The following is a 24,816-nucleotide window of genomic DNA, read 5'->3' as shown; positions in this document are numbered from 1 at the left end:
ACATCGGTCATTTAGGAATACAGATGACCCCGCTAATATCCGTTCGCACCACAAAGAAACATATAGACGGGATGAGAGTAGAGTTTAGTTTTGCTCCCACTATATGTCCTGAAAATTAGTAGATGAATACAATGGAAAATTCGAAGGCAGAATTTTTTTCCGGGCGGGAAAAAAACTGCACTAGGGGTATAGATGGTAGTTTGATATGAGAAGGTATCACTTTTTCTCAAGCACATTTGGGGTGACATACAACTTGAAGGTAGCAGAACACAGTTCTTGATACCTGTGTTTCATTCACCTTTTTCTCTAAAACCTTTGATCCCTCGGTCGCCAAAAATGGCAGCAAGCAAGTGAACAACACAAACTTTGGTTTTTTGATCAGTAGTTAAGCTGACGTATTGCCATTGCCTTGGCAACATCAATAAATATAAACAGGCCTTTAAAAGCGGTTTTGTTTATTTGTGGAAAGTCCAGTCATTAGATTTCTTTATTATTTGCATGCAACGAGGTTGTAACTATACTCACAATTTAACAACATTTTGCTAATAATTTAACAGAGAGATCTTTAATTATCCCTTGTTGAAGGTTCACTGGAATATCTAAAATTTCCTTCTTTAAAGTTCAATATTTTTTCAATACTCCAGCTACTTATTTCCTCAAGTATTTTCGTGCGAAATTTCGTGAAATTCTGATGAGTGATTCTCAAGAAATAGGCATATTTCCGAGAAGCAATTTTCCATTCAATCGCAATTTTTTGACTAACTACGCATGCGTTGCATTCAATTGGGTTCTTTCAGTAACAACGAAAAAGGTGAGAATTGCTTGGTTCCTTGCGCCGTTATACGTTACCTTTTCTAACATATCTTTGTAATAAAAGATTAAAGCCATCAATACATTGCGTCAACTATAGAGAAAAATAGCACAGATAGTGCGGGTACGTGTTGAGTAAATGAAATGACCGCTTTATTGACGGCATGTTTGGTTTTTGCAATCCTTGTGCGCGGGTTCAATTGCATCAGTAGAAGTGCGCGCGAAAACTGTGTTCGGCCACCTTAACTGCTTCTTCCCACCTCTTCCTCATACGTACCACTTTTAGTTCTTGGATCTCGGAAAAGAAAATTGATGCATGCGTAAGATTCGGGGATATAAATCGTTAATAATGAATTACCAGAGGGAGCACAACCTCTACAATATGTACCTGGTTAGTTACGAACAGCTACATTTTTGGCTCTAAAGAAGCATCCAATATCAAGCTGATTCAAAAAGTCAAGGACACGCACACAGATTACGTTTTTCTCACATAACCTAGGTTACTGTTAACAGAATATTTTCGAGATCGACGTCGAACTAAGATTACTATGATTTTGATTCGACTTAGAGCGAAAGTCAGTTTTGTTGTCTTTCGTAACTACCGCCGCGATTTCTAATTTTTGTTGAGTCAAGCATTTTGAGTGGAAGGACAACATTTCAGATTTCGAATTCAAGCTTTAGATATATTGTGACACATTGCAAGTCGAGTTTCCTCTGACTTATTTCGCATTCCGATGACAAACATATGGGGGAAACAATAAAATCTCAAAACACAAAAAGAAGTGACGATTTATCCTGACCGATCGGGGGCGGGGGAGGGAGAACGGCTAGCTGGTAAGTAGAGATGGGTACTATACTCGACTCTAACCGACATTTGAGGCATGGCAACCATCAGATCACTTTTTCTTGATAAGCAGAGCCACCCATTACCCTCTCCTCCCCTCTCTTCCTTCTTAGCTGCGCCCTTGCCAATTCTTCGGTGAAATTCTACAAATTCTAAAAAACAAACGAGTAAAGATGGTGGTATCAACCAACCTTATTTTCTGGTATAATTACAATATCTTCGTACTAATCACACAAAGTTCACCTACTTGCTCATGTAGCTTTAAAGAGTCGTGTCACCATATCGAGCCATGAGAGAAACTGCAAAACAACAGCACTGCAGTTTGACTAAAGAGACGACAATTCCAAAGAGCTGTTTGGTTCCATTTGATCGCCTGGGATATTGACTGATTGAAACATATTGTTTCCTAAATTGAACAACGAACTACTTGAACAACAAACATCTGAGGACCTGCAAAGGAAGGGAATGTGAAACCGAAAAAAGTGTAAAAAGTAGTGGTTGGTTTATTTTCCTGATAGGAACTTGTCTCCTAAACTCATCGTCCTTCTCTAACTAGGTTAAAACAAGCCATATAATCTCCCATGTGCCAAATTAGAATTTTAAACAATTGCTTCTATGGCAAAGAAAATGGCGAAGAATGATTACGCACCCACAAATGCATCGTTCGTTAAAACGTTAGACACCTATCACAATCGCCAGATTGTGTTAGACACCTATCACAATTCTTTAATTTTACATAAATACATAAACGTACCAGGAAAAAAGTGCTTGTGTATCCAGTGTTTACGACGGGGTCCAATTATTGGGCCGAATTTTCATCTCAGCCCTTTTCGCCGAGTAATGGTACCCCTTCCAGGTGCGCCAGTTTACCCCGTTAGCGTAGGAAAAATGGGCTCAATGAAGATAAGCACCATTCAAATTGGAAGAGTCATTTCCCGTACCACCAAGCGCCATGATACTGAACAGCACAGTTACCGCTGTGAACATCATTGTCGCGATCCTTTGTGGAGAACGACATACTTTTGTGCCCGGACAACGAATCACCAGCAGATCCTACAGTTGGAAAAAGATTCTGGACCTGAGTTCTGTTCGATCGATAGTTCACCGGCTCGTAGGATCATTAAGCTCGACTCCTCATGACAAGAGAGAGGACGGAAAATATTTTGATACGGCCCCCTTCTCTCTTAAGAAGATTTGTGTTTACTGAAACCATGACTCCGTTTAAGACAAAAACCACGTGAGAACTAACTTACCCAGACAAACTGTTTACAATTGTAAGAAATCGCCAGTGCCTCACTTTTAAATCGTGCATCTCCGAATTCCTCACTCTTTTTTGAAGGTTTTGGTGCAGAAAAACACTCTGCCCACGCGCCCAAGGCACTTAACAGTGATATACCTTGTGTACTGAATATTCAGGTTATCACACCCTTTTGGGTAAAATAACGAATGCAAATATGTATTTGCAGTAAATGACAGTAGGTCACAAGTTACCGTGGTATGTTCCAAGACTGAGTTGATAATTGGACTTTTCACTTAATACAGCAAAATAATCATACGAAGCATAAACTGTAATGCCTGAAGTATCCTCCAAATCCACGCGAATTTTGTATCGCTTCTGGTTGTTAATGGTCAGACCGTGTAACTTATCAAGTCCCAGCCAATACTCGCCGTTCAGTTTCCCAAACCCCACTTTATAGTCATTCCAGCTGCGGTAGAAATCAACTGAGCCGTCCAGTCTCTTCTGAAACACTGTCCAGCCTCCGCCATCAGTGGTTTGGTCACAGAAAACAATAAAGGGCTTTTGATGGTGTGGATGGATGGTGTACACACCGCTGGATTTATGACCGCAATCGTAGATATCAGCGCAGTCTCTTGCTGCTTTGAAAAAATAATGAAAGAATCTATTTAAAGCAAGCTATCTAATACCAATTTCAGATGCAAATTATTATTTGGTTATCCCGGTTAGCTGAATGGATAGAGCGCTGGACTGTTGTGCGGGAGGTCGAGGGTTCTCGAGCCCCGGCCGGACCAACACTCAGGGTCTTAAAATAATTGATAAGAATTTGCTGCCTTTCTATAACATCAAGAAATGGTTAGATATTCTAGTCTTCTCGGATAGGGACGAATAAATGGAGGTCCCGTCTCCTGCAGGGTTGGGGTAGGAGACGTTAATTTCCCACACAAGAGATTACTGTGTGATGGATGTTCTCCCCTGGGTGGGATGGGTGGGTTTACAGAGGGCCATGTGTGAGCGGGGGATGTTGGGGGGGGTAGCCTTAACCCTCCTCTGATTCCAGAAGGACGTTCCACCTAATAAAATACATTTTTTTTAGATCGCTCTATGGGAATTCTACCGAGACAACAGATGAAGGAAACTTTTTTTTAATGGAATGTCGTCATAACATTAATGTATTTAGAAAAACATTTATTCCGTGGGAAAGCACACAGATGACCCTACCATTTTCGCTATAACCCTTTGCAGTGCAATATTTTTGGATTTAGAAGCTCCCGCTTTTCATGAACTTGTTCTCTTTCAATACTGTCTGGTACAATGTTAGGCCTGAACTTTATCACGAGCTATAGTAGTTCTTTATTATGATGAAAATGTACTGTTGACGCTTTAGAATGCACATTAAAGAGACAGCAGTGCAAATGCTGGGTGCTTTCTCTTCTAAATATTAAATTAAAAAACGTGGGACACCAAGTTTGCAGTCAGTAACAGCTCTTTTAGCCATCTTGTGAACGTTATCATGGCTCCTTTTTTTTTACTATTGCGTTAAGTCTCTTTGTCAAGAAACGCTGTTTATGCAACCCCAAAAGATGATGTTAACTTGACGATGTTGACTTGACGATGTTGACTTCACAGCTTGAAAGCCTGAAATTTTGTTTGTGAAATTAAATAAATGTTTATCGTCACTAACAGGATTAGTGATAAAGCTAATTGAGATGTGCGAAAGTGAACAGCTTGTATCCTAGTAAATCTGGGAGTAAAAGGTAAGAATCTAAATTAATATAGCTCTTTTCAGGCCTAATGCAACGGTAGTTGCTTGGGTGCACTCAAGAAAAAATTTTTTTCTGTATTTGATTCCTTGGCTGAATTGTCTAATTTTTGGCCAGCTTTAGTTTAAAATATTCCTTTATACATCTCCTAATTTCAGAACTGATTTAAAATCCAAACTACCGATATAACACTTATAAGTCTAGGAATAGAGTTATTCTTATTCCCTGATCCGTTGAAAGAAATAAAGACAAGATTTATTGAAATTTTTAAAGGTCAATTACACTTTCGCCAATTTAAGCCTCCATTTTTCTCATCTGAGAAAGATCTTAACAAAGAAGAGTGTACGTCGCATCATGCAATCTATCAAAGAAGACAGCTCGGACGTCAACCTTCCCTGCACTTGATCAACCCTAACCCTACAGCGCAGCTGGAAACACTGAATGCGGCCTCAGCATAATATTCTAGCCAGGCAACACGAGACATTTTTCTGCGTGGGAAGTTCGAAATATCCTCAAAAGCTCTCGCTACTTTTTGATTAAGTAAGAAAGATCAGCATTTCTCAAAGGGTTTGCTGAAAAGATACCTGCTACCCCGAGTGAAATCATCGCGTAGTGAGGGAAAATAAAAGGTGACCAACAAAGGGTCAGTTACAGAATGATAATCCTTATTAGCAAATATACACCTCTAGAGGAACCTCCACCGGCAATCAGTGCACGGTTTTATTTCGAGATTTTCTGCATGGATTTGAATTTCCCGGATGCCTCTTTCAGTTGCTGCCTAACGTAGGGGGTAGAAGTAAGCAGGCATCCCTCTTAAATCAAGAGAATTTCATGTTAACCCTGAATAATAACAATGATAAGGCATCCAGAAGTAATTCATTTGCGACACAAATGCACTCCTTGTATGATTTAGCAGGCTGCTCCCGTTAAAACGATTGAAATGATTCAAACTTCACCAACGAGGTCTAACTAGCTCTCCGTTTTTCCATACTAGAGATGCATGAAAAAATCAAGAAAAACGCGATAAAATTGAGAAAAGGGATCTTAAGAGGTCTTCTTTCTTCTTTGACTCATGCCACTCTGACTTGGGCTTGGCTAACCCTTCGATGGATACAGGGGAAACAATGAGAGTGAAAAAAGAGGCCAAAGGTAATTTGGAAATGGCTAATTTAACGCTTCAATCACTGAGCCGGGCGGCCGGGACATTTGTCCACCAATAACGTGAATGTGAAGATGTACACTGACTGAGCCTCATCACGTCCATTGTTTATCACTAAACGAAAAAACTAAGCAAGTAAAGGATTATACAAACATCTCAGTTCTTAGACTTGGCCGTTTGCTCTGGAGAATCCACTGATAAAAGGTAACAGAAAAGAGAGATTCAGGGTGCGGTATATTACAATTAACCCTTTCACTCCGATGAGTGACTAAGACAGAATTTCTCCGTACGATATTTAATACAATATCAAGCAGAAAATTGATGAGAATAGAGAAAAAAATTGATTGGGAATTATCAGTTGATCTTAGTACCAAATTCTCCCAACTGACATTATGATCATTATATGGCAGAGAGTAAGGAGAATTTCTCGTGAAAGGGTTAAAGGATTCAGTCCTCTTACCAATCCTATATCCACCATTTTTCAGGTTTTCCTGATCAGCAACTTTCTTTACCACCCACAGCAAATGGCCTTAAAGCTATATGGGGATAAAATAGAAAAAAAATTAAATATAACAGAATGTTACCATCAAAGCAGAAATGTACTTTCTCACTGTTAGGTGAAATAAGCAAATTTGTTACAGAAATACCCAGATCATGGGTTTTAGAGATTATTTAAAGGAAAACATTACATATTCGTCGTTATACAGTGGCGGATCTAGAACATACATGTTCATAATTTGAGTTCTTATATTCTTATCCATTTATTTCAGTGCTTCATTTACAACAAGCAAATCACTTGCCACAATCAATGTCTGCTACATTCGCGTGAAAGCCTCTTACCTTACGAACAACTGTTTCTTCCTTGAGAAGCAAACTGATTCATCTTTGCTTCGAGTTTCTTGTTTGGTCGCGAAATAACATCCAGTTTCGCGTGCAGATTGGTCTAATTGTAAACTAGTACGTTTAGAAGCTAACATATGGAACAGCTTTGGTTGGTTGTCTTCCGTGATAGAGCCTTTCCACACGCGGTCGGCACATCGCTGAGGAAGAGTAGAATCCAAACAAGAACAATCGCGGATTAACCACGCCACCACATTTCAGAGAACAAAGAGCCAAATGTAGAACAATGAATATCGAATGTTGAACGTTGCAACTGCTCAAAAATAGGGAATACTGGGTCAAGATTATAAATGAATTATATTCATTTATCTTTTAAACTTCTAGATATACACTCAAAAAAGATAAGAAGCAGAACACCAAATAAGAACATCAGTCATTTATGCATACAAATGGCCCTGCTAACATCCGTTTGCACAACGAAGAAGCACATAGACGGGATGAGAGTAGCCTTTAGCTTCGCTCCCACACTACATGTCCTGAAAACTAGTAGATGAATGCAATGGAAAACTCCAAAGTAGGATGCCTTTCCGGGCAGGAAAACAACTGCATTAGAGGTACAGATGGTAGTTTGATTTGAGAAGCTATCGCTTTTTCTCAAGCACATTGCGGGTGGGGGACATACAACCTTAACTGCTTCTTTCCACCTCTTCCTCAGATGTACCGCTTTTAATTCCTGGATCTCGGCAAAGAAAATGAAGTGCACGCTTAAGTCTCGGGGATATGAATTGTTGATAATGAATAACCAAAGGGAGAACAACCTCTACCTGATATGTACTTCGTTAGTTACGAACAGCTTCATTTTTTGTTCTAAAGAAGCATCCAATCTCATGCTGACTCGACAAGTCAAGGACACGCACACAAATCACGTTTTTCTCACCTAGCCAAGGTTACTGTTAACAGAATATTTTCGAGATTTACGTCGAACTAAGATGACTATGATTTTGATTCGATTTAGAGCGAAAGTCAGACTTGTTGTTTTTCGTAACTACCACCGCGATTTCTAAGTTTTGTTGAGTAAAGCATTCTGATTGAAAGGAAAACATTTCAAATTTCGAATTCAAGCTTTAGATGTATTATGACACATTGCAAGTCGAGTTTCCTCTGACTTATTTCCCATCCTGCTGACGAACCGATATGGGCGAAACAACAAAATGTCAAAACACAAAAAGAAGTGACAATTTATCCTGACCGATCGGGGGCGGGGGAGGGAGAACGGCTAGCAGGTAAGTAGAGACGGGTACTACACTCAATTCTAACCGACATTTGAGGCATGGCAACCATCAGATCACTTTTTCTTGATAAGCAGAGCCACCCATTACCCTCTCCTCTCCTCTCTTCCTTCTTAGCCGCACCCTTGCCAATTCTTCAGTGTAATTCTACACACACAAAGAAAGCAAACGAATAAAGATGGTAGTATCAAGCGACTTTATTTTCTGGCATAATTACAATATTTTCGTACTGACAAAGACAAAGTTCACCTACTTGCTCATAAAGCTCAAAAGAGTCATGTCACCATATCGTGCCATGACAAAAACCGCAAAACAACAGCACTGCAGTTTGACTAAAGAGACGATATTTCCAAAGAGCTGTTCGCATGGTTCCATTTGATCGCCTGGGCTATTGACTGATTGAAACATATTGTTTCCTAAATTGAACAACGGACTACTTGAACAACAAACATCTGAGTACCTGCAAAGGAAAGGAATGTGAAACCGGAAAAAGTGTAAAAAGTAGTGGTTGGTTTATTTTCCTGATAAGAGCATGTCTCCTAAACTCATCCTCCTTCTCTAACTAGGTTAAAACAAGCCATATAATCTACCATGTGCGAAATTAGAATTTTAAACAATTGCTTCTATGGCAAAGAAAATGGCGAAGAAAGATTACGCACCCACAAATGCATCGTTCGTTAAAACGTTAGACACCTCTCATAATCGATATAATCAAGTAAACAAGTTTCCGTAATTTTTCATAAATACAAAAACGTACCAGAAAAAAAGTGCTTGTGTATCCAGCGTTTACGACGGGGTCCAATTATTGGGCCGAATTTTCATCTCAGCCCTTTTCGCCGAGTAATGGTACCCCTTCCAGGCGTACCAGTTTACCCCGTTAGCGTAAGAGGAATGGGCTCCATGAAGATAAGCACCGTTCAAATTGGAAGAGTGACAGCTGCCGTACCACCAAGCGCCATGGAAATTAGCAGCACAATTACCGCTATAAACATCATTGTCCCGATCCTTTGTGGAGAACGACATACTTTTGTGCCCGGAGAGCGAATCACCGGCAGTTCCTACAATTGGAAACCGATTCTGGACCTGAGTTCTGTTTGATCGATAGCTCATAGCTCACCAGCGAGTGAGGATTATTAAGCTCAAGTCCTTACAGCAATAGAGAGAACGGAAGATATCTTGTTACCGCCCCTCCCCCCCTTAAGAGGTTTGTGTATACTGAAACCCCGACCCTGTTTAAGACAAAAATACTCGTGAGTAGTGTGCATCGACAACATTGGTCCACATCTAACTTACCCAGAAAAACTGTTTAGAGTTTTAAGAAATCGCCAGTGCTTCACTCTTGAATCGTGCATCTCCGAATTGCTCACCCTTTTTTGAAAGTTATGTTCAGAAAAAACGCTCTGCTTGAGCTTAAAATCATGGTTAATAAAAAAATATATTTTTACTGAATGACAGTAGGTCACAAGTTACCATGGTATGTTCCAAGACTGAGCTGATAATTGGACTTTCCACTTGACACAGCAAAGTAATCATACGATGCATAAACTGTATTGCCTGAGGTATCCTCCAAATCCACGCGAAGTTTGTATCGCTTCTGGTTGTTAATAGTGAGACCGTGCAACTTATCAAGCCCCAGCCAATACTCGCCCTTCAGGTTCCCAAACCCCACTTTATAGTCATTCCAGCCGCGGTAGAAATCAACTGAGCCGTCCAATCTCTTCTGAAACACTGTCCAGCCTCCGCCATCAGTGGTTTGGTCACAGAAAACAACAAAGGGCTTTTGACCGTGTGGGTGGATCGTGTGCACACCGCTGGATTTATGACCGCAGTCGTAGATATCAGCACAGTCTCTCGCCGCTTTAAAAAAATAAGTAAAGAATCTTACTTAAGCTAGCTATCTTATACCGATTCGTGGTGCAAATTATGATTTGGTTAGTTTGGAAGAAATTCAGTAACGGTGGACTACGATCAGAAAATGACTCAAACTTGTAAAGAAGGGTTATCACGAAAAATCACCAAGCCAGCTCCATGGTGCAGAATACTGGCTAGAAAGTCCGATCCCTACCTCGTGAACAGTTGTCACCCTCTTCAAGAAGCAAATCGATCTTTTCCATAATAAATTTGTTTTGCTGCAAAATCTTTTTCAAAAGTTTACAAACGGGGCAGTTGTAGTCAGCCTGTATCTGTGAAGGGGCCGCTTTACCAACGGGTACTTCGCACAGGACCGACAAAACAAAAACAAGAAATATTGCCTTGTAAACGTGCACAAACATTTTGGGAGTTAGGGTTTACCGCGTCTTTGTGAATGGAGTGAATCAAGCGCACGATTTAAGCCGAAATTTTAATAACAATTGACACTCGGACGTGCTGTAATGGAATACGATTTGCTCGAACTGGACGTCACAGACACAAAGTTAACAGGTATTTAATGAGGGGCGCAAAGTGTGTTAGTTCAGATGGAGGCCTAGGCTAAAATGCTTTATCTACCATTAATTAAAAGGGAGAAAGGTGAGCGGGGGGTGGGGGGGGGGGAGAGGAGCCTTTAACCCTCACCTGGTATCAAGAAGGATGTCCCGCCTAATGAAGTGCATTCTTGAAGTATTTCCGTCTAGATCTCCAGAGGGCAAAAAGTCTTAAACTCAACAAGATTACGTAGTGTACACACGTTTTTCCCCTAACTAATCTCAATTTCAGCTCAAGGCAGTAGATACCAAATTGCATGTTGATGTATCGAGCGAGGAAGAGTCAGTCGCCATCCTATTTCTCTCTTCAGAATGGAAATATAATCAAGATAAATCTCTTTGGAGTCTCAAAATCTGATTGAAAAGCAAAACATTAGCGACTTGAAAGCGTCAGAGGTGAGCAGACGGCTACATCATATCTGAAGAGAAACCTGACAGTTTTAAAAATCTCTTCTTCCCCTTCCCGGCTCCCCCCTCCCCGGCTCCCCCCTTACCGGCTTCCCCCCCCGTCCTCATTAATCAGATGGCCTTGATTAACCTGGCAGAGATCGCTCTGTGGGAATTCTACCAAGACAACAGATGAAGGAAAGTTTTTATTTTTTAATGGAATGTCGTCAGAACACTAATGAATGTTAGAAAAACGTTTATTCCGTGGGAAATCAAACAGATGACCCTACTATTCTCCCCATAACCCTTTACACGATATGCAGTACACTCTCCTTTGGTAAGATCTTTTTCGCATGAGAGGAATAGAGGTACAAATTGGGGAAGGTTTAATTTACCTTTGAAAATTTCAATAAATCTTCTATTTCTTTCCATGGATCAGGGAAACTATAAATCTTTTCCTAGACTTAGAAGTGTTAAATCGGTAGTTTAGATTTCAAATCATGATCAGTTCTGAAATCAGAGCATGTATAAAGGAATATTTTTAACTAAAGTTGGCAAAAAATTAGCCTAGGAATCAAATACAGAGAAAAGGTCAAAAGACTTTTTTTGTCTTCAAAACCGTGCCCCAAACAACTACCATTAAGCCTGAAAATAGCTTTATTTATTCAGATTCTTACCCTTCATTCATTTCCCAGATTATTAGGATATAAGCTGTTCACTTTCCCACGTCCCAGTTGGGTTTATCACTAATCCTTTTAGTGACGGTAAACATTTACTTATCACCACAAACAAAATTTTAGGCTTTCAAGGTGTAAAGTCAACATCGTGACCTCAGCACATTTTTGGGTGTTGCATAAACAGAGTTTCCAAGAGACTAACACGCAAGAGTAAAAAAAAGCCATCAATATTTTATTTTGAGATTTTCTGCAGAGATTTTAATTTATCTGTTGCCTTATCAGTTGCTACCTAATGTAGAGGGTAAAAGTAAGCAGGTGTGCCTCTTAAATGAGAACCCCACGATAACCCTGAATGATATGAACAGGCATCTCAGCCAATTTTTTAACAATTTGATATTGAGGAAATATCATCCTCGGAGACCCAGGGGCTGAGTCGATTTCAAGTTACGGCGGAAGAGCCCCTGGGGACATTGTCTTACAAGACTAGTTCCAAATGGTCGCAGTTGTTCTGGCATCTGATTGGTGCCAGAAAATCTTTGTGTTTTTCTGCCCAACAAGAGTAAAGTATGCTTTAGGGTCCTTTCGTGTGTTTCAACACGGACATATGCAAGACGCTCAGTTGCTCGCCATGTTTGATTGGGCCGTGCGACGGAGCTTTGCTCGAGGTAAAAGGTTTCAGTCTCAGCACACAATGTAAGAAAAATCGATCAGATTGTCCGCAAAAATCTTAACAGAAATTATACTGCATACTTTCGCAGGTATAACAAGAGAACGTGTTTAAAAGTTTGCGAGGTTCGTATAAAACATAATGGTTGCAGGCGTTAATATGCCGCTTTAAACGATAGACGAGATGTAAGCTGAAATCTTTCTAGATTTTTTGTATAATTTACTGGTACTGAAACTTTGCCAATCCCGTGAAGTTGTTTCGTCGCACGTGCCACGCAGGTCTGTCGAGCAACTGGCACTTACATCTTTCTGTACGCGCCAAAATCTAATCTCCTTCGGCTAGTTGTTTAGGTAAGGTTCAGTGTTTTTTTTACGACAGTGAATAATCCGGGTGAAAATGTTTCAGATCGTTTTCGAGTATGCTGTTCTGTTTTTATCACCATTAAGAGAAAAAGAAATCTTAATGGCGAGTTAATGAAAATATTTGAAGAAGTTTCAATCAAAAGGTTTTACCAGAGGCATCGATAAAAATTTCCCGTGGGCAGAGTACCCAAACAAGAAAATCGAATTGTTGCTGTTTTCCAGTTTCTACTAGAGGAACATTTGTCAAGGTATGCACAAATGTAATACAACCTATGTTAAAAAAAAAAAAAGAAAAAGAAAAGCTAAGAGTGGAAACTTTTGTTTATTAGATGTGGGTAGATGACCCTGTACTAAGCTGACAATTACCGTGTAAAGCAAACCCACCCTTTCCATCCAATATTTCTTGGTCTTTTGGTTTTGTTTTCCCCAATGAAAGCGGTATCGATTCCCAATGATCTAAGGTATTTAACTTGGTCTTCAACAATCGACAAAAGAAGTGAAATGAAAATGACCAAGGGACTAGAAGACAATACGTGGCCTTTTGAGCTCAAGAATTTGAACACTCTAGGCCGCAGTTGAAAGAGTAAATTCTTTCCAAACCCCATCGGCAACTGTCCGATGACATCTCTCCTTCCCACGATGTCCTCGATAATACGTTTTTGTTCAGATTTTAATTCGCTAACTGAAAACACAGCTAAGCTTTCTCAAAGCGATTGCTAGAGGTCGTCCATGAACTTAACGTTCTCTGTAACCTTGGATCATATTGTGAAACTTTCACAATATGGTCCAAGGCTTCGCTACGAAGCGAAGGTTAGATTTTGGCGCGCACAGAAAGCTACGTAAGCGTAAGCGCCAGTTGCTCGACATACCTGCGTGGCCCGTGCAACAAAATAACTTCACGAGAATGGCAAAGTTTTAGTAACAGCAAATTATACAAAAAATCTAGAAAGATTTCAGCTTACATCTCGTTTAACGTTTAAAGTGACATAACTCCTGCAACCATTATGTTTCATACGAACCTCGCAAACTTTCATACACGTACTCTTGTGATACTTGCGAAAGTATTCAGTATAATTTCCGGTAAGATTTTTGCGGACAATCTGATCGATTTCTCTTAGACTGTGTGCTCGGTGAGACTGAAACTTTTCACCTGTATGTATGTATGTATGTAAATCTTTATTTAAACACGGAAAATCATCAGTTACATAATAAAAACTAAGATTAATCAACTGCTTTACATGATTGCCGTGTGGGAATCCTATATATCGACTACGTTAAGATTTCGCCTAAAATGGTTAATGGATGAAGCATTCTTTAAGTTTTTGGGCAATTTATTCCATAACATGGCCCCGCTGTAAGAGAAGCTTCGTTTCATATAATTGGTGTTTGGTTTGGACACGGCCAGCCTTCCCTCAGAGTTTCTTGTGTCGTACACAGAGTGATGCTGAGAGAAAAGACTTTGCAGATATTCGGGAGCAAGGTTGTTTATAATTTTATACATCATTATGGCTTTTTGTTTCTCTCGTCGAAGAGATAGCCTCTCCCAATCGAGGGTGGAGAGAAGGTGGTTTAAGCTCGTATTAAAGGGTAATTTAGTAATAATTCTGGCTGCTCGATTCTGTAATTTTTGGAGCTTATCGCTCAAGTAGCCACTTAAACAGTCCCAGACGGGGCTGCAGTAATCAAAATGGGGCATAATCAAAGCGTTATAAATTTGGATTGCAGTTTCTTTGGATATAAAGGGCCGTACACGCTTTAGGGCGCCTATAGCTGATGAGACTTTCTTGCAAATCTCTTCAATGTGGCTACCCCAAGAGAGTTGGGCATCTATAGTAAGACCTAAAGATTTGGTCTTGTCGACTCTCTTGATAATTTGGTCATCAATTCTGATTTCAAAGTCGTTACATTGGGCAGATAGTCTTTGTCTTGAACCAATAATCATTAACTCTGTTTTAGCAACATTTAGACTGAGCTTGTTAGCTTTCAGCCAACGGCTAAGGTTATTCAATTCAGGGGTTAGAGCTAGCTCAAGCTCTGTTAGTGTCTTAGCAGATATCGTAAGATTGGTGTCATCGGCAAACATTCTTGGTGCGGCGCCCCGCAAGGAGTTGGGAAGATCATTAATGTATATTAAAAATAGCAAAGGACCCAATATGCTACCTTGCGGCACGCCGCAACTGATGGTACGAGCAGATGATAGTTTGCCACCGTCACTACATCTCTGAGTTCGGCCACTCAAGTACGACGAGAACCACTTAATAGCTGCCAGATCGACACCCAAGTATGACATCTTGCGCAAGATTATTTCATGATCAATAGTGTCGAATGCCTTAGTAAGGTCAATAAAGACAACGCCGTTTAAGAGACCATTGTCGATATTTACCGACCAAGAATTTGTTGCCTCAAGCAAAGCCGTAAGCGTACTATGTAGAGAACGGAACCCTGATTGGCAGCCCAATAACAATTTGTTATCATCTAGATAACGAAAAAGTTGATTGTAAACAATTCTTTCAAAAACTTTGGAAATTATAGGGATTACAGATATTGGTCTATAGTTGTTAGGATCCGATTTAATACCCTTTTTGAAAAGAGGAGTCACTTTAGCCGTTTTCCAATCATTTGGATATATCCCCGTGAGGATAGACTTAGAGAAGATTGAGGTGAGAGAGGGTGCGATGATATAAGCAGCCATTTTCAATAATTTACTCGGAATCATATCAAGACCAGTGGCTTTCTTTTCGTCAATTTTTGACAAAATGTTAGACACAATATCAACGCTCGGAATTTGTAAAGAAAACGAATGAGTAGAGTGTTCTAAATAAGACTCAGGATCAATATCAACGACAGGAATATCTTGTGCTAAACTTGCGCAACGTTTGTAAAGTGATCATTAATAGTTTCCGAAATGTCTATAGGATTACTTACTATTTTTTCATTTACCTTAATCTCCAGAATATTCGTCGACTTACTACTGTTACGTGAAGTTAGCTCGTTGATCACGTGCCACGTTTTGCGCAAATTACCTTTATTGGCTTCCAGGTTTTTGGAAACGTAGAGTTTCTTTGCAAGTTTAATTGCGTTGTTTGCCTGGTTTCTTGCACGCCTAAATTGATCCCATAAAGCAGGGTTATTGGAGGAAATTGCCTTCTTTTTAAGGAAATCTCCTTTTCGGATTTTAATCAGCAACTCTTTCGTAATCCACGGAGATCGCTTTTTTCGAATTCTTTTCGATTTGCGTGGTGCATGTTTATCGACGCAGCAAAGGAACATTTCTTTCCATACACGCCACATTTCATTTGGATCAGAAAACAAATCGACATCGTCCCAAGGTAGTTGATTGAGTTCAATTAAGAAATTTTCTTTGTTAGTGTTTAAATTGTCGTGTTTCAATCACGCGTGGGCCAATACGGCAGTAGTGAGTCTTACGTGACAAAAAAACAAGAGAATGATCACTTATGCCAAGGTGAATAACACCAGAATTTGTAACCTTCTCTAGGGAGTTTGTTATGCATAAATCGATTAAAGTTTTTGAGGTCAGAGTGACACGTGTTGGTTGTGATTAACTGACTGAGACCATAAGTATCGAAAATGTTTCTCAGATAGGAAGAATTAACTGTAACTGCTTCAGGCAACAAATTGCAGTTGATATCACCGAGTAAATATAATTCCTTATTTTCCGCGTCAATTTTTGCAATGATATTCTCAAATTCGCTAAATAGATTAGGTGAAGAACTTGGGGGTCGATACCAAGTACCCACCAGAAATGGTATACTTCGTGGCTTTCTAATTTCAATAAATAGACACTCTAAATTATCGCTATTTAAATCACTACGTATTCGATAGTTTAGGTTAGTACGTATGTATGTACATATTCCACCTCCATTCCTTCCGTTAATTTTACGATCTTTTCTGACTATTTCAAAGCCAGGTATATAAACTTCGTTATCACGTACTGTAGGGTCTAATTTTGACTCGTTGATATGTAAAATGTCAATTTTTGAAGTGGACATAAAAACTCTAAGTTCATCAATATGAGACAATAAGCTATTGATGTTAAGGGACGCAATGACTAAACCTCGACCAAAGATTGTTGGATAGTTGGACTTACCGCGGTCGGTACCTTTATGGACATCAGCCGAGTCGGATTCCCAGACGGCAATATCCTAGTCTACACGTAAATGGCTAATAAAATTTTGAGCTAGGCGTGTGGTGCCTTTCTTGTTTAAATGAAGACCACTTCGATTTAAGTGGCTAGTTTTTGAAATGTTTGAGTGGTCAACAAAACCCCAGTTCTTTTCGTCGCAACATTCCTTAAGAATTTTGTTCACATCAGGTACTTTGCAGGCAAGGGCAGGGCTCCGTCACACGGCCCAATCTAACATGGCGAGCAACTGAGCTTCTTGTCTATATCCGTGTTAAAACACACGAAAGCACACTTCACTCTGGTTGGGCAGAAAAACACAAAGATTTTCTGGCACCAATCAGATGCCAGAACGACTGCGACAATGTCCCTAGGGGCTCTTCCGCCGTAACTTGAAATCGACTCACAGCCACTGGGTCTCCGAGGATGAGGAAATATAGGCTGCGCAAGTTTTAAATATGGGAAAAGATAGCATTTTTCTCCCAAATAGTATAGGCACTTTATAGCAGCCAAAAGACCTTTTAAGAGTAAATGCCAATAAAAATTCAGCTACCAACGGCCAGAGTAGAAATTCTTTTCGTTCATATTTTGCCCACCGCGATAGGTATTGGTAAGTAACTAAACGTGATTCTGTTTGTTTTAAAAAAGGCCGCTTCAATTTGGAGAAATTCAAAAAAATCTATTTTTGCCGTCGGCGACTTCAAAACAGCCAGAGTTTAAGACGAAATGGGCCGTTCTCAAAATTTCGCTCGCATGCAAAAGGGAAGAAAGAGAGAGAAAATATTTTCCGAAGCATCAGTTGAGGGTTTTACTTCTAGTTTTGTGGCAAATATTCAACTCAGCAAAAATCTGAACAGCGAACATTAATATTTTAGAGGCTGATAGTTTCGAAAGAAACTGTTTGGGGCTGCGTCGGTGGGAGTAACGAAATAATTTGGATATATCAACAAAGTTGAAATGGTAAATTGGCCACCGTAATGATTACAAAAGCTGACGTTTCGAGCGTTAGCCCTTCGCTCCGACGAAGGGCTAACGCTCTAACGCTCATGGGCTAACGCTCAAGGGCTAACGCTCAACTTTGTTGATATATCCAAATTAATATTTTAGAACTGCTTTAATCTTAACCGAAAGAAAGTTATATTTTAGCTGAAAGTCGCGATTAAAGTTTTAGGCATGTGCTACACTTTGGTTCACCCTGAGACTCAAGCCATAAGGTCTTTAAATATTGTACTAAGACCCTGTTTACAAGCAAGGAGGGTAACCCTTGTGCTAGGGTTACCCTTGTAGGCGGGTCAAAGATAGCCCGGGTTTACAAGCAAAATTTCACAGGTAGGGTTACCCTACCACCCGGGACAACTTACCTATGCTTGGTAACCGCACGCATTGTTATCAATGTTCAAAGGGTCTGGAAACAAGTAAAAAGTTGTCCCGGGTAGGCGAGTTATCCCCACCAGAGCATTTACAAGGCAGCTAGGGTAACCCTAGCGCTCAGCTAGGTGACATAAGTTATCATAACGATGACATTTGTTATCGTAAGTAAGATGACATATGTTATCATATGTAAGATGACATATGTTATCATATGTAAGATGACATATGTAATAATATGTAAGATGACATATGTTATAATATGTAAGATGACATATGTTATCATATGTAAGATGACATATGTTATAATATGTAAGATGACACATGTTATCATATGTAAGATGACATATGTTATAATATGTAAGATGACATGTTATCACCTCTTAGCAATCACTTTCATTATCATTTGCACTATTTCGGAATATTCCTTGCCCGTTTCCTCGCATATTTTGTTTTAAACAAAGTGGCCACTGAATTTGCTTTTTAAAAAAAGCAGGCACAATCGTTCTCAAATAGAATTTCAAGCCCTCGTACAGTCTTCTCATTTCGCGCGCGAGATATCAGTATTGAATAAAAAAAAAACAGCTTTTGTATGTGGTACGAACTCTTCACCTTTTAAACTGACATGAGTATATTTTCATTTTGTTGACAAAAATGTGGACTTAGACGAAAACTGTTCCTTCGACTCGATATATTTTTAATGTTCAGGGGTGTAAACATAATGATTTTCACAAATTAATGTTTGGGCACTCACCAAACAGATGAGAGGCAAGACCATCAGAAAAGTAAACAATAGGCCATTTTACAGTTGTGTACTTAGTTGCCAAGCCTTTGATTCAGAGTGAGGCTGAAGGTGACCTTGTTGTGATAGAGAGCTGTATCTAGTTAGCATGATAACAAAGTGATTTACATTTGAAAGGTAGCAAGGTTTGTATCAAAACAAGGTCACCCCTAGCCTCACTCCCCTTCAAAGGCTTGGAAACCAAGCACACAACTGTAAAGTGGACTATTGACCAGTCAAGAAAACAACTCTTCGCTTTCCCCTATAAAAATTCGCCGGTTACTCCTTTTAGCGATATATAACGATATCATAAAGACTAACGGCTCGAAGAGAGCCTGGACGCTTTGTTAAAAACAAAATATACTCGGGAATGGCAAGGAATATTCCACAATAATGCAAATAATGGCGAAAGATGATCGCGGAAAAGCGATTGCACTAAGCGTCTTCACTCATAGTTACACCTTTAGTCTTTCAAAGAGCTTTGACTCGGTTAAACATGTGCTAACTGTGATGAGCATTTTAATTAAAATCGAAACTCCTTCGAAGAAAGGTCGAGTTAAATTTTAACGTCGCAGCATTACTTCAGAAATGTGATAGAGGCGTTCCCGTATACCAACGACTAAAAAGGGGCCAAAAGAAGTCTTCTTTTTTCTTTGACTCGTGTAACTCTGGTATTGACTACTTAATAATAATTATAATTTACTACATTAAAGGTGATGGATCTCTTTCCCCAAGGTTTTGTAAATAGCCCACTTCCGAATTACCTTTGGCCTCTTTTTCAAAGCGAGTCCTGATGTTCATCTCTTCATATGATAATACAATCGCATGAAATAATACATTCATTTTAAGAAGGAGGCTAAAGGTAATTTGGAAATGGCTTATTCAACGCCTCAATCAGCCGGGTGGCCAGGACATTTGTCGTCCACCAATAACATGAATGTGAAGATGATACACTGACTGAGCCCCATCACGTCCATTGTTGATCACTGAAACAAACAAACCAAGCAAGTAAAGGATTATACAAACATCTCAGTTCTTAGACTTGGGTTTATGCTGAAGGAATCCACTACCTAAAGGTAACACAAAAGAGAGGTCCAAAGTGCAGTACTTTACAATTAAAGAATTCAGTCCTTACCAATCCTATATCCACCATCTTTCAGGTTTTCCTGATCAGCAACTTTCTTTGCCACCCACAATAAATGGCCTAAAAGCTGTGTAGAGATAAAAAATAAATAAAAACAAAATGTTATCATCAAAGCAGAAATGTCCTTTCTCAGTGTAAGGGTGAAATAAGCAATTTTGTTACAGAAGCACCCAGACAATGGGTTTTAGAGCATGTTTAAAGGGAAATATTAACCCTCACAGAGATACCACTACCTTTAATTACATTTAAAAGCTGGTACCTTGTTAGGTATTAATTTGAGTCTCTAAACTAGAAAAAATAGTATCTCAGATCTAAAGAAAAACTTCAGTCAGACTAGCCATGGTTCATCAATGAGGCATCCATGATTTGAAAATTACATCATGAGTTTCTTAGACCCAAACCAGACTCTTATTTAATTCTCCTACAATTCCATACAAAAGTCAATTACAGTGCAGTTATAGGTTATTAATGAATGAATTGCATGACCAGCTAGAGGAAGCAAAATTCCCTGCGAAGATAATGTAAATGCTCTTGTAAACTCAATCAAGATGCTGTCAGTTGCTTGAAGCAGATATTTCATACATACTTCTTTGATTTACAGCAAGATAAAATCCTCCTGCAGGATACATCAAATTTGAATCAATAAGAATTTTATGGGAGGTTAATACCACTAATTTTGGAATATTTTGGGTACCTCTAGGTAAATGTGCGCTTTAGTAAGATTTCGAAAAAAATGAAAACAGTTTAATCATAAAATATTTATGTGAATAATGATGAACTGGTCATAAAATGCTTTTAAAATGCTGTGTTCTGATTGGTTACCTGAGCAGAAAAAAAGTGTGTGGAGCAGACCTACCAAGTTTGTGACTTTTAGACAATGCCAGCAACAAAGTTGCAAAAAGCAGCAGGATACAGTCAAAACAAAGAGAAAATAAACGACCCTTGTGGGTTCATTGTGCTACAAACACAAGGGGCTTTCTTTTCCAGCTCTTAAAGTGAACCAGTCAGTATTGATTCTTGATATTAAACACAAAGGCACGCTATATAAGGAGGTCTTCCCTGGAAAGACCTAGGTTTATTTGTCACTCACCATTGATGTGTGCGGGTCAAATTTAAATGCTGGTAGACGAACAAAAGGAGCTAATGAGATATCTATTGTTTACTTCCACCAGCATGGTGGCAATGAGGTAACGTGTGAACCACCTACTTCGATCTCAAATTTACCGCCACAAATAAAGACAGTTTCCATTGGAGAAAGGAAATACGAATCTCAAAAATTCTTGTATTGTGATGAAGACATAAAACAATTTTGAGGAATGTGCCCGCTGTTCACTGCTTTGGAGTAGCTGTAGCTCAAGCTGACTTGACTCTAAGAGTTCTACATCACACAACAGTTGATTGACAAATGGTCCAGTGGGACCTAAGGCTCCTTTTATAGGCAGATTCATGCTGAAGTCATTGTTTACATTTTTGCTCATTTGCATACGGCTTTGCATAAAGAAGGAAGCATGTTAGATACAAATTGACTTCAGGCAGCTAAAGAGCTAGAAAACATTAATACATGGTGAAATTTTTAGCTCTTTGGGTGTAATATTCAAGGAGAAATAGTCCATCAAAAACTGCAAAATTTCTGGGTGGCAAAAGTGCTAATGAGCTCATACATTCTATGTAAAATTTTGAGTTTTTAAACCCGTGTTGCACAAAAAGTATTCGATGCATCAGGCTCGTATTCATTGGCCGAGTTAATCGTACTTTGACCTTTCGATATTCAGAACTGATTTATTTTTAGCTCCATCAGAAACTGAATTGCTTATGCTAATGAGGCAAATATTGTAAACAAGGATTCCCCTATAGCGCGCCTTTGTGTTTAAAGTGAAGTATTTTTGCTATAAAATAAATCCTTTATTGACCAAGCTTATTTGGTCAAGGTGGCTGGATATTAGCCTTATTCCTTTTTTTGCATTTTTATGGACCTCAACATCATCTCAGTCCATTAAAACCCATAAAAGGTCTCAATATCCAGCCATCTTGACCTCATGCTTGGTCATTAATGATAAGCTGAATCCTACATGCATTTTGATTGGTTTTTACTTACAATCTTCAAGAGGACACAGCACAGATGCATGAGTGATGTCACCATTAACAACAATTTGTTTTTTAACATATAAAACAAATAGATTCTATGTTACCATGCACATGTTCACATAGGTCACAGAAGATGTCAAGGAGTGATGAGAACACCAGTGACACACTCAGCTGCGCCATGTTTTGTCCTCACCACATTTTCATGTCATCTGTTATCTCTCACTAAACAGTGTTCGGCAACATGAATCAAACTGTTAACCTGATCTACAAAACCATTCAAACCACTCCATCCCCAAATATCCCAAGCCTACTCTGCAGAATGAATGAGGAAGACTCCTAGTACTTACAGGTATGTCTTCTTCGGTGCTTGCTGCTAACTGTGTAATGGCTTTACGAGGAATCACCAAAACATGCGTGGGTGCCACAGGATTGACATCACGAAAAGCAATAGCCTGTTGACATATCCATGCAAAGATTATAGAGAGCATGAATCATTGCAACCAGTACTTCTCTCTCAAAAAGTAACCTCCTGCCATTAGTTCTACTGGTGTATGCACAGTATCACTAATATATGTATGTATTGCAGCATTACCCAAGCTTCAAGAATACAATGTATGTAATTTTCATGAGCTACAAGCATTCTGTTTGCAAATCACTCAACTGTTTGTGGTTCTTGTACATTTTATCCATGAACAGTGTGCTCAATCAGTTGGCCACACCTGATTAAATGCCCATCTCAAGTAAAAACAAATAATGGCAAACAAATGATATCATTTATGGCCATTGATCTTTGGCATGAACTGCCATACAAGTTTAAAGACCTAAATCTATTTGCTTTCTCCAAAAGTGTTAAAAACTTTATTCTATATCAGCAATATCAAACCTAAGTCTCCACAAATCAAAAGTGCTAAAACTATCTATCATTCAAGTTATCTCAAACATAAGTCTTCCACAATTCTTCTAGCTTTTAATTTAGTAATCCATCCCTCTACTCCCAATTTCTTCTATGTGAATCCAAAAGAGATGGAGGCTAACTCGGTAACCTTGCGGTTTTCTTAGCCTCCACGCACAAACTATGGAACACTGTTACCTTTAAATTTTTACATATGTATCCTTTCCTGTTTTTTTTTTTTTATGTTAATATTGTAACTAAAACCTGAGTGCTAAATAAAGTAAAGTAAAGTTGAAAGTTGAAGTTGACTATTATAAAATGAAGGCATTCTGATTTACTTGCACCACTTATGTATTGAATCCATCATTCATCTATGAGCATTAACTCTGCTGTTTACACAAATTCATCTTGGAGTCACGTCAAAAATAGTCTTTCTGTCTAAAGGGGTAAGTTTTTAAACTAAGAAACTGAGTTGTTGTGTCGGTGGGGATATAACAAGATAATTTAGAGTAATAAACTGAGTTAATTGAATAGAATGTTTTTCTGTCTGCCTATCAAGGGCAAAGCTATTTTAATACTAATCACAGATCTAGGAATTGCTTATCCACAGGGAGTTTTAGTAAACAAATGAATTTGATCATAGACATGTCTAAATATTTCATACCACGCGACAAGGCCAATCTGAAGGCACTACATTAACTGATCTCTTCACTTGAAAAGGAAGAACTTAAAAAAAAACCATCAACCGTGATAGTTAGCCTCCCAAGTTTTACAAATTACAAAGTTTAAGTATGCAGTATATGCATTTGACCACTTATAACATATAATTGGATAATTTTGGTTCAACATTGAACGTATATCTCTTCCACTTAAGGATTTTTTGTTTTGCTATTGTTGTTGTTTTTTTTTTTTTCAATATTGCGGTTTGGGAGGCAAATTATGTAGGACTGAATAGCAGAAATGATAACAAGGACAGCTTCCCAAGCACAGGAAACGGAGCAACTTCAGAATACCCGTCCACATCATTTACATATGTCGGGAGGCTTTGAAGAATGAGGCACAACACAATAGACGCTATTCTTATTCAATGACATGGAAATGATGTGGCCGGGTATTCTGAAGTTTAGCCCAGGAAAGGAGCAACTTCAGAATACCCGTCCACATCATTTACATATGTCGGGAGGCTTTGAAGAATGAGGCACAACACAATCGACGCTATTCTTATTCAATGACATGGAAATGATGTGGCCGGGTATTCTGAAGTTTAGCCCAGGAAAGGAGCAACTTCAGAATACCCGTCCACATCATTTACATATGTCGGGAGGCTCAACACCTTTAAAACAAATAACAACTACATACGCTAATTTTATCATTTTTCCTTGGTATACTCTTGAGGCTAAAACATGGGTTTTAAGTGAAGGGGTGTAACAAGGATTGGGGGGGAGAGGGAGGGGGTAGTTTGAGGCTAAATGGCTGACTGAAACCTAGTAAGTGTCAGTTACAGGCTTCTCAAGGAAGACCAATTGAAGCATTCATCGAAATACAATATCATACTGACCTTATCGTCTTCATAAATTATATCAGCAGGAATTTCCTTTCGGAGGATCTTGCCGAAAATTGTGTCTTGTGGTTGATATTTCTCTGCCGCGTCAGAGGCAAATTTTGCTTTCTCAACTTCATCGTTGCATTTTCCGGTACTGCAGAACTCAGCCATAAGTATCTTTGGAGCTACACTTAGGGCTGCAGCTGCCGTTAAAAAGAGTCTACTCGCGTGAAAATTGCTTCGGCGTAATAAAATCGAAGCCATTCGCGCGTCGAGAGAGGGAGCATGAATAACGAAAAGCTACGTCAGAAAGTATGCGGTCAACAACGCGGGCTCAAGTATCCTCAGTCTAAAATTTAGCGCAA

The 24,816-nt window shown here is 39.1% G+C and overlaps 2 protein-coding genes and 1 pseudogene across 3 annotated transcripts; all 3 read right to left on the bottom strand.

The window, feature by feature from the left end:
* Nucleotides 1-2,402: 2,402 nt before the first annotated feature.
* LOC111346024 (fibrinogen C domain-containing protein 1 pseudogene) lies at nt 2,403-3,899 on the bottom strand (annotated as a pseudogene). The gene is made up of 3 exons (XR_015991240.1): nt 3,890-3,899; nt 3,146-3,529; nt 2,403-2,707 (listed from the first exon to the last, which is right to left on the bottom strand). The product of XR_015991240.1 is annotated as a fibrinogen C domain-containing protein 1 pseudogene (transcript).
* Nucleotides 3,900-8,119: 4,220 nt separating this feature from the next.
* LOC111346030 (microfibril-associated glycoprotein 4) lies at nt 8,120-10,279 on the bottom strand. Its single transcript, XM_022953315.2, has 4 exons — nt 10,008-10,279; nt 9,413-9,799; nt 8,700-9,000; nt 8,120-8,402 (listed from the first exon to the last, which is right to left on the bottom strand). The coding sequence occupies exons 1-3, from the start codon at nt 10,213-10,215 to the stop codon at nt 8,729-8,731; spliced, it is 867 nt and encodes a 288-aa protein (XP_022809050.2). The 5' UTR covers nt 10,216-10,279; the 3' UTR covers nt 8,120-8,402; nt 8,700-8,728.
* A 7,454-nt stretch (nt 10,280-17,733) lies between these two features.
* On the bottom strand, nt 17,734-24,772 carry LOC111346028 (uncharacterized). The gene is made up of 4 exons (XM_022953312.2): nt 24,467-24,772; nt 22,364-22,468; nt 19,923-19,998; nt 17,734-19,773 (listed from the first exon to the last, which is right to left on the bottom strand). The coding sequence occupies exons 1-4, from the start codon at nt 24,713-24,715 to the stop codon at nt 19,682-19,684; spliced, it is 522 nt and encodes a 173-aa protein (XP_022809047.2). The 5' UTR covers nt 24,716-24,772; the 3' UTR covers nt 17,734-19,681.
* Nucleotides 24,773-24,816: the final 44 nt, after the last annotated feature.

The sequence above is a fragment of the Stylophora pistillata genome, chromosome 1 (genome assembly GCF_964205215.1).
Source record: "Stylophora pistillata chromosome 1, jaStyPist1.2, whole genome shotgun sequence".
NCBI lineage: Eukaryota > Metazoa > Cnidaria > Anthozoa > Scleractinia > Pocilloporidae > Stylophora > Stylophora pistillata.
The sequence above is the reverse complement of the archived record's forward strand: the minus strand, read 5'-3'. Positions and strand labels throughout refer to the sequence as shown.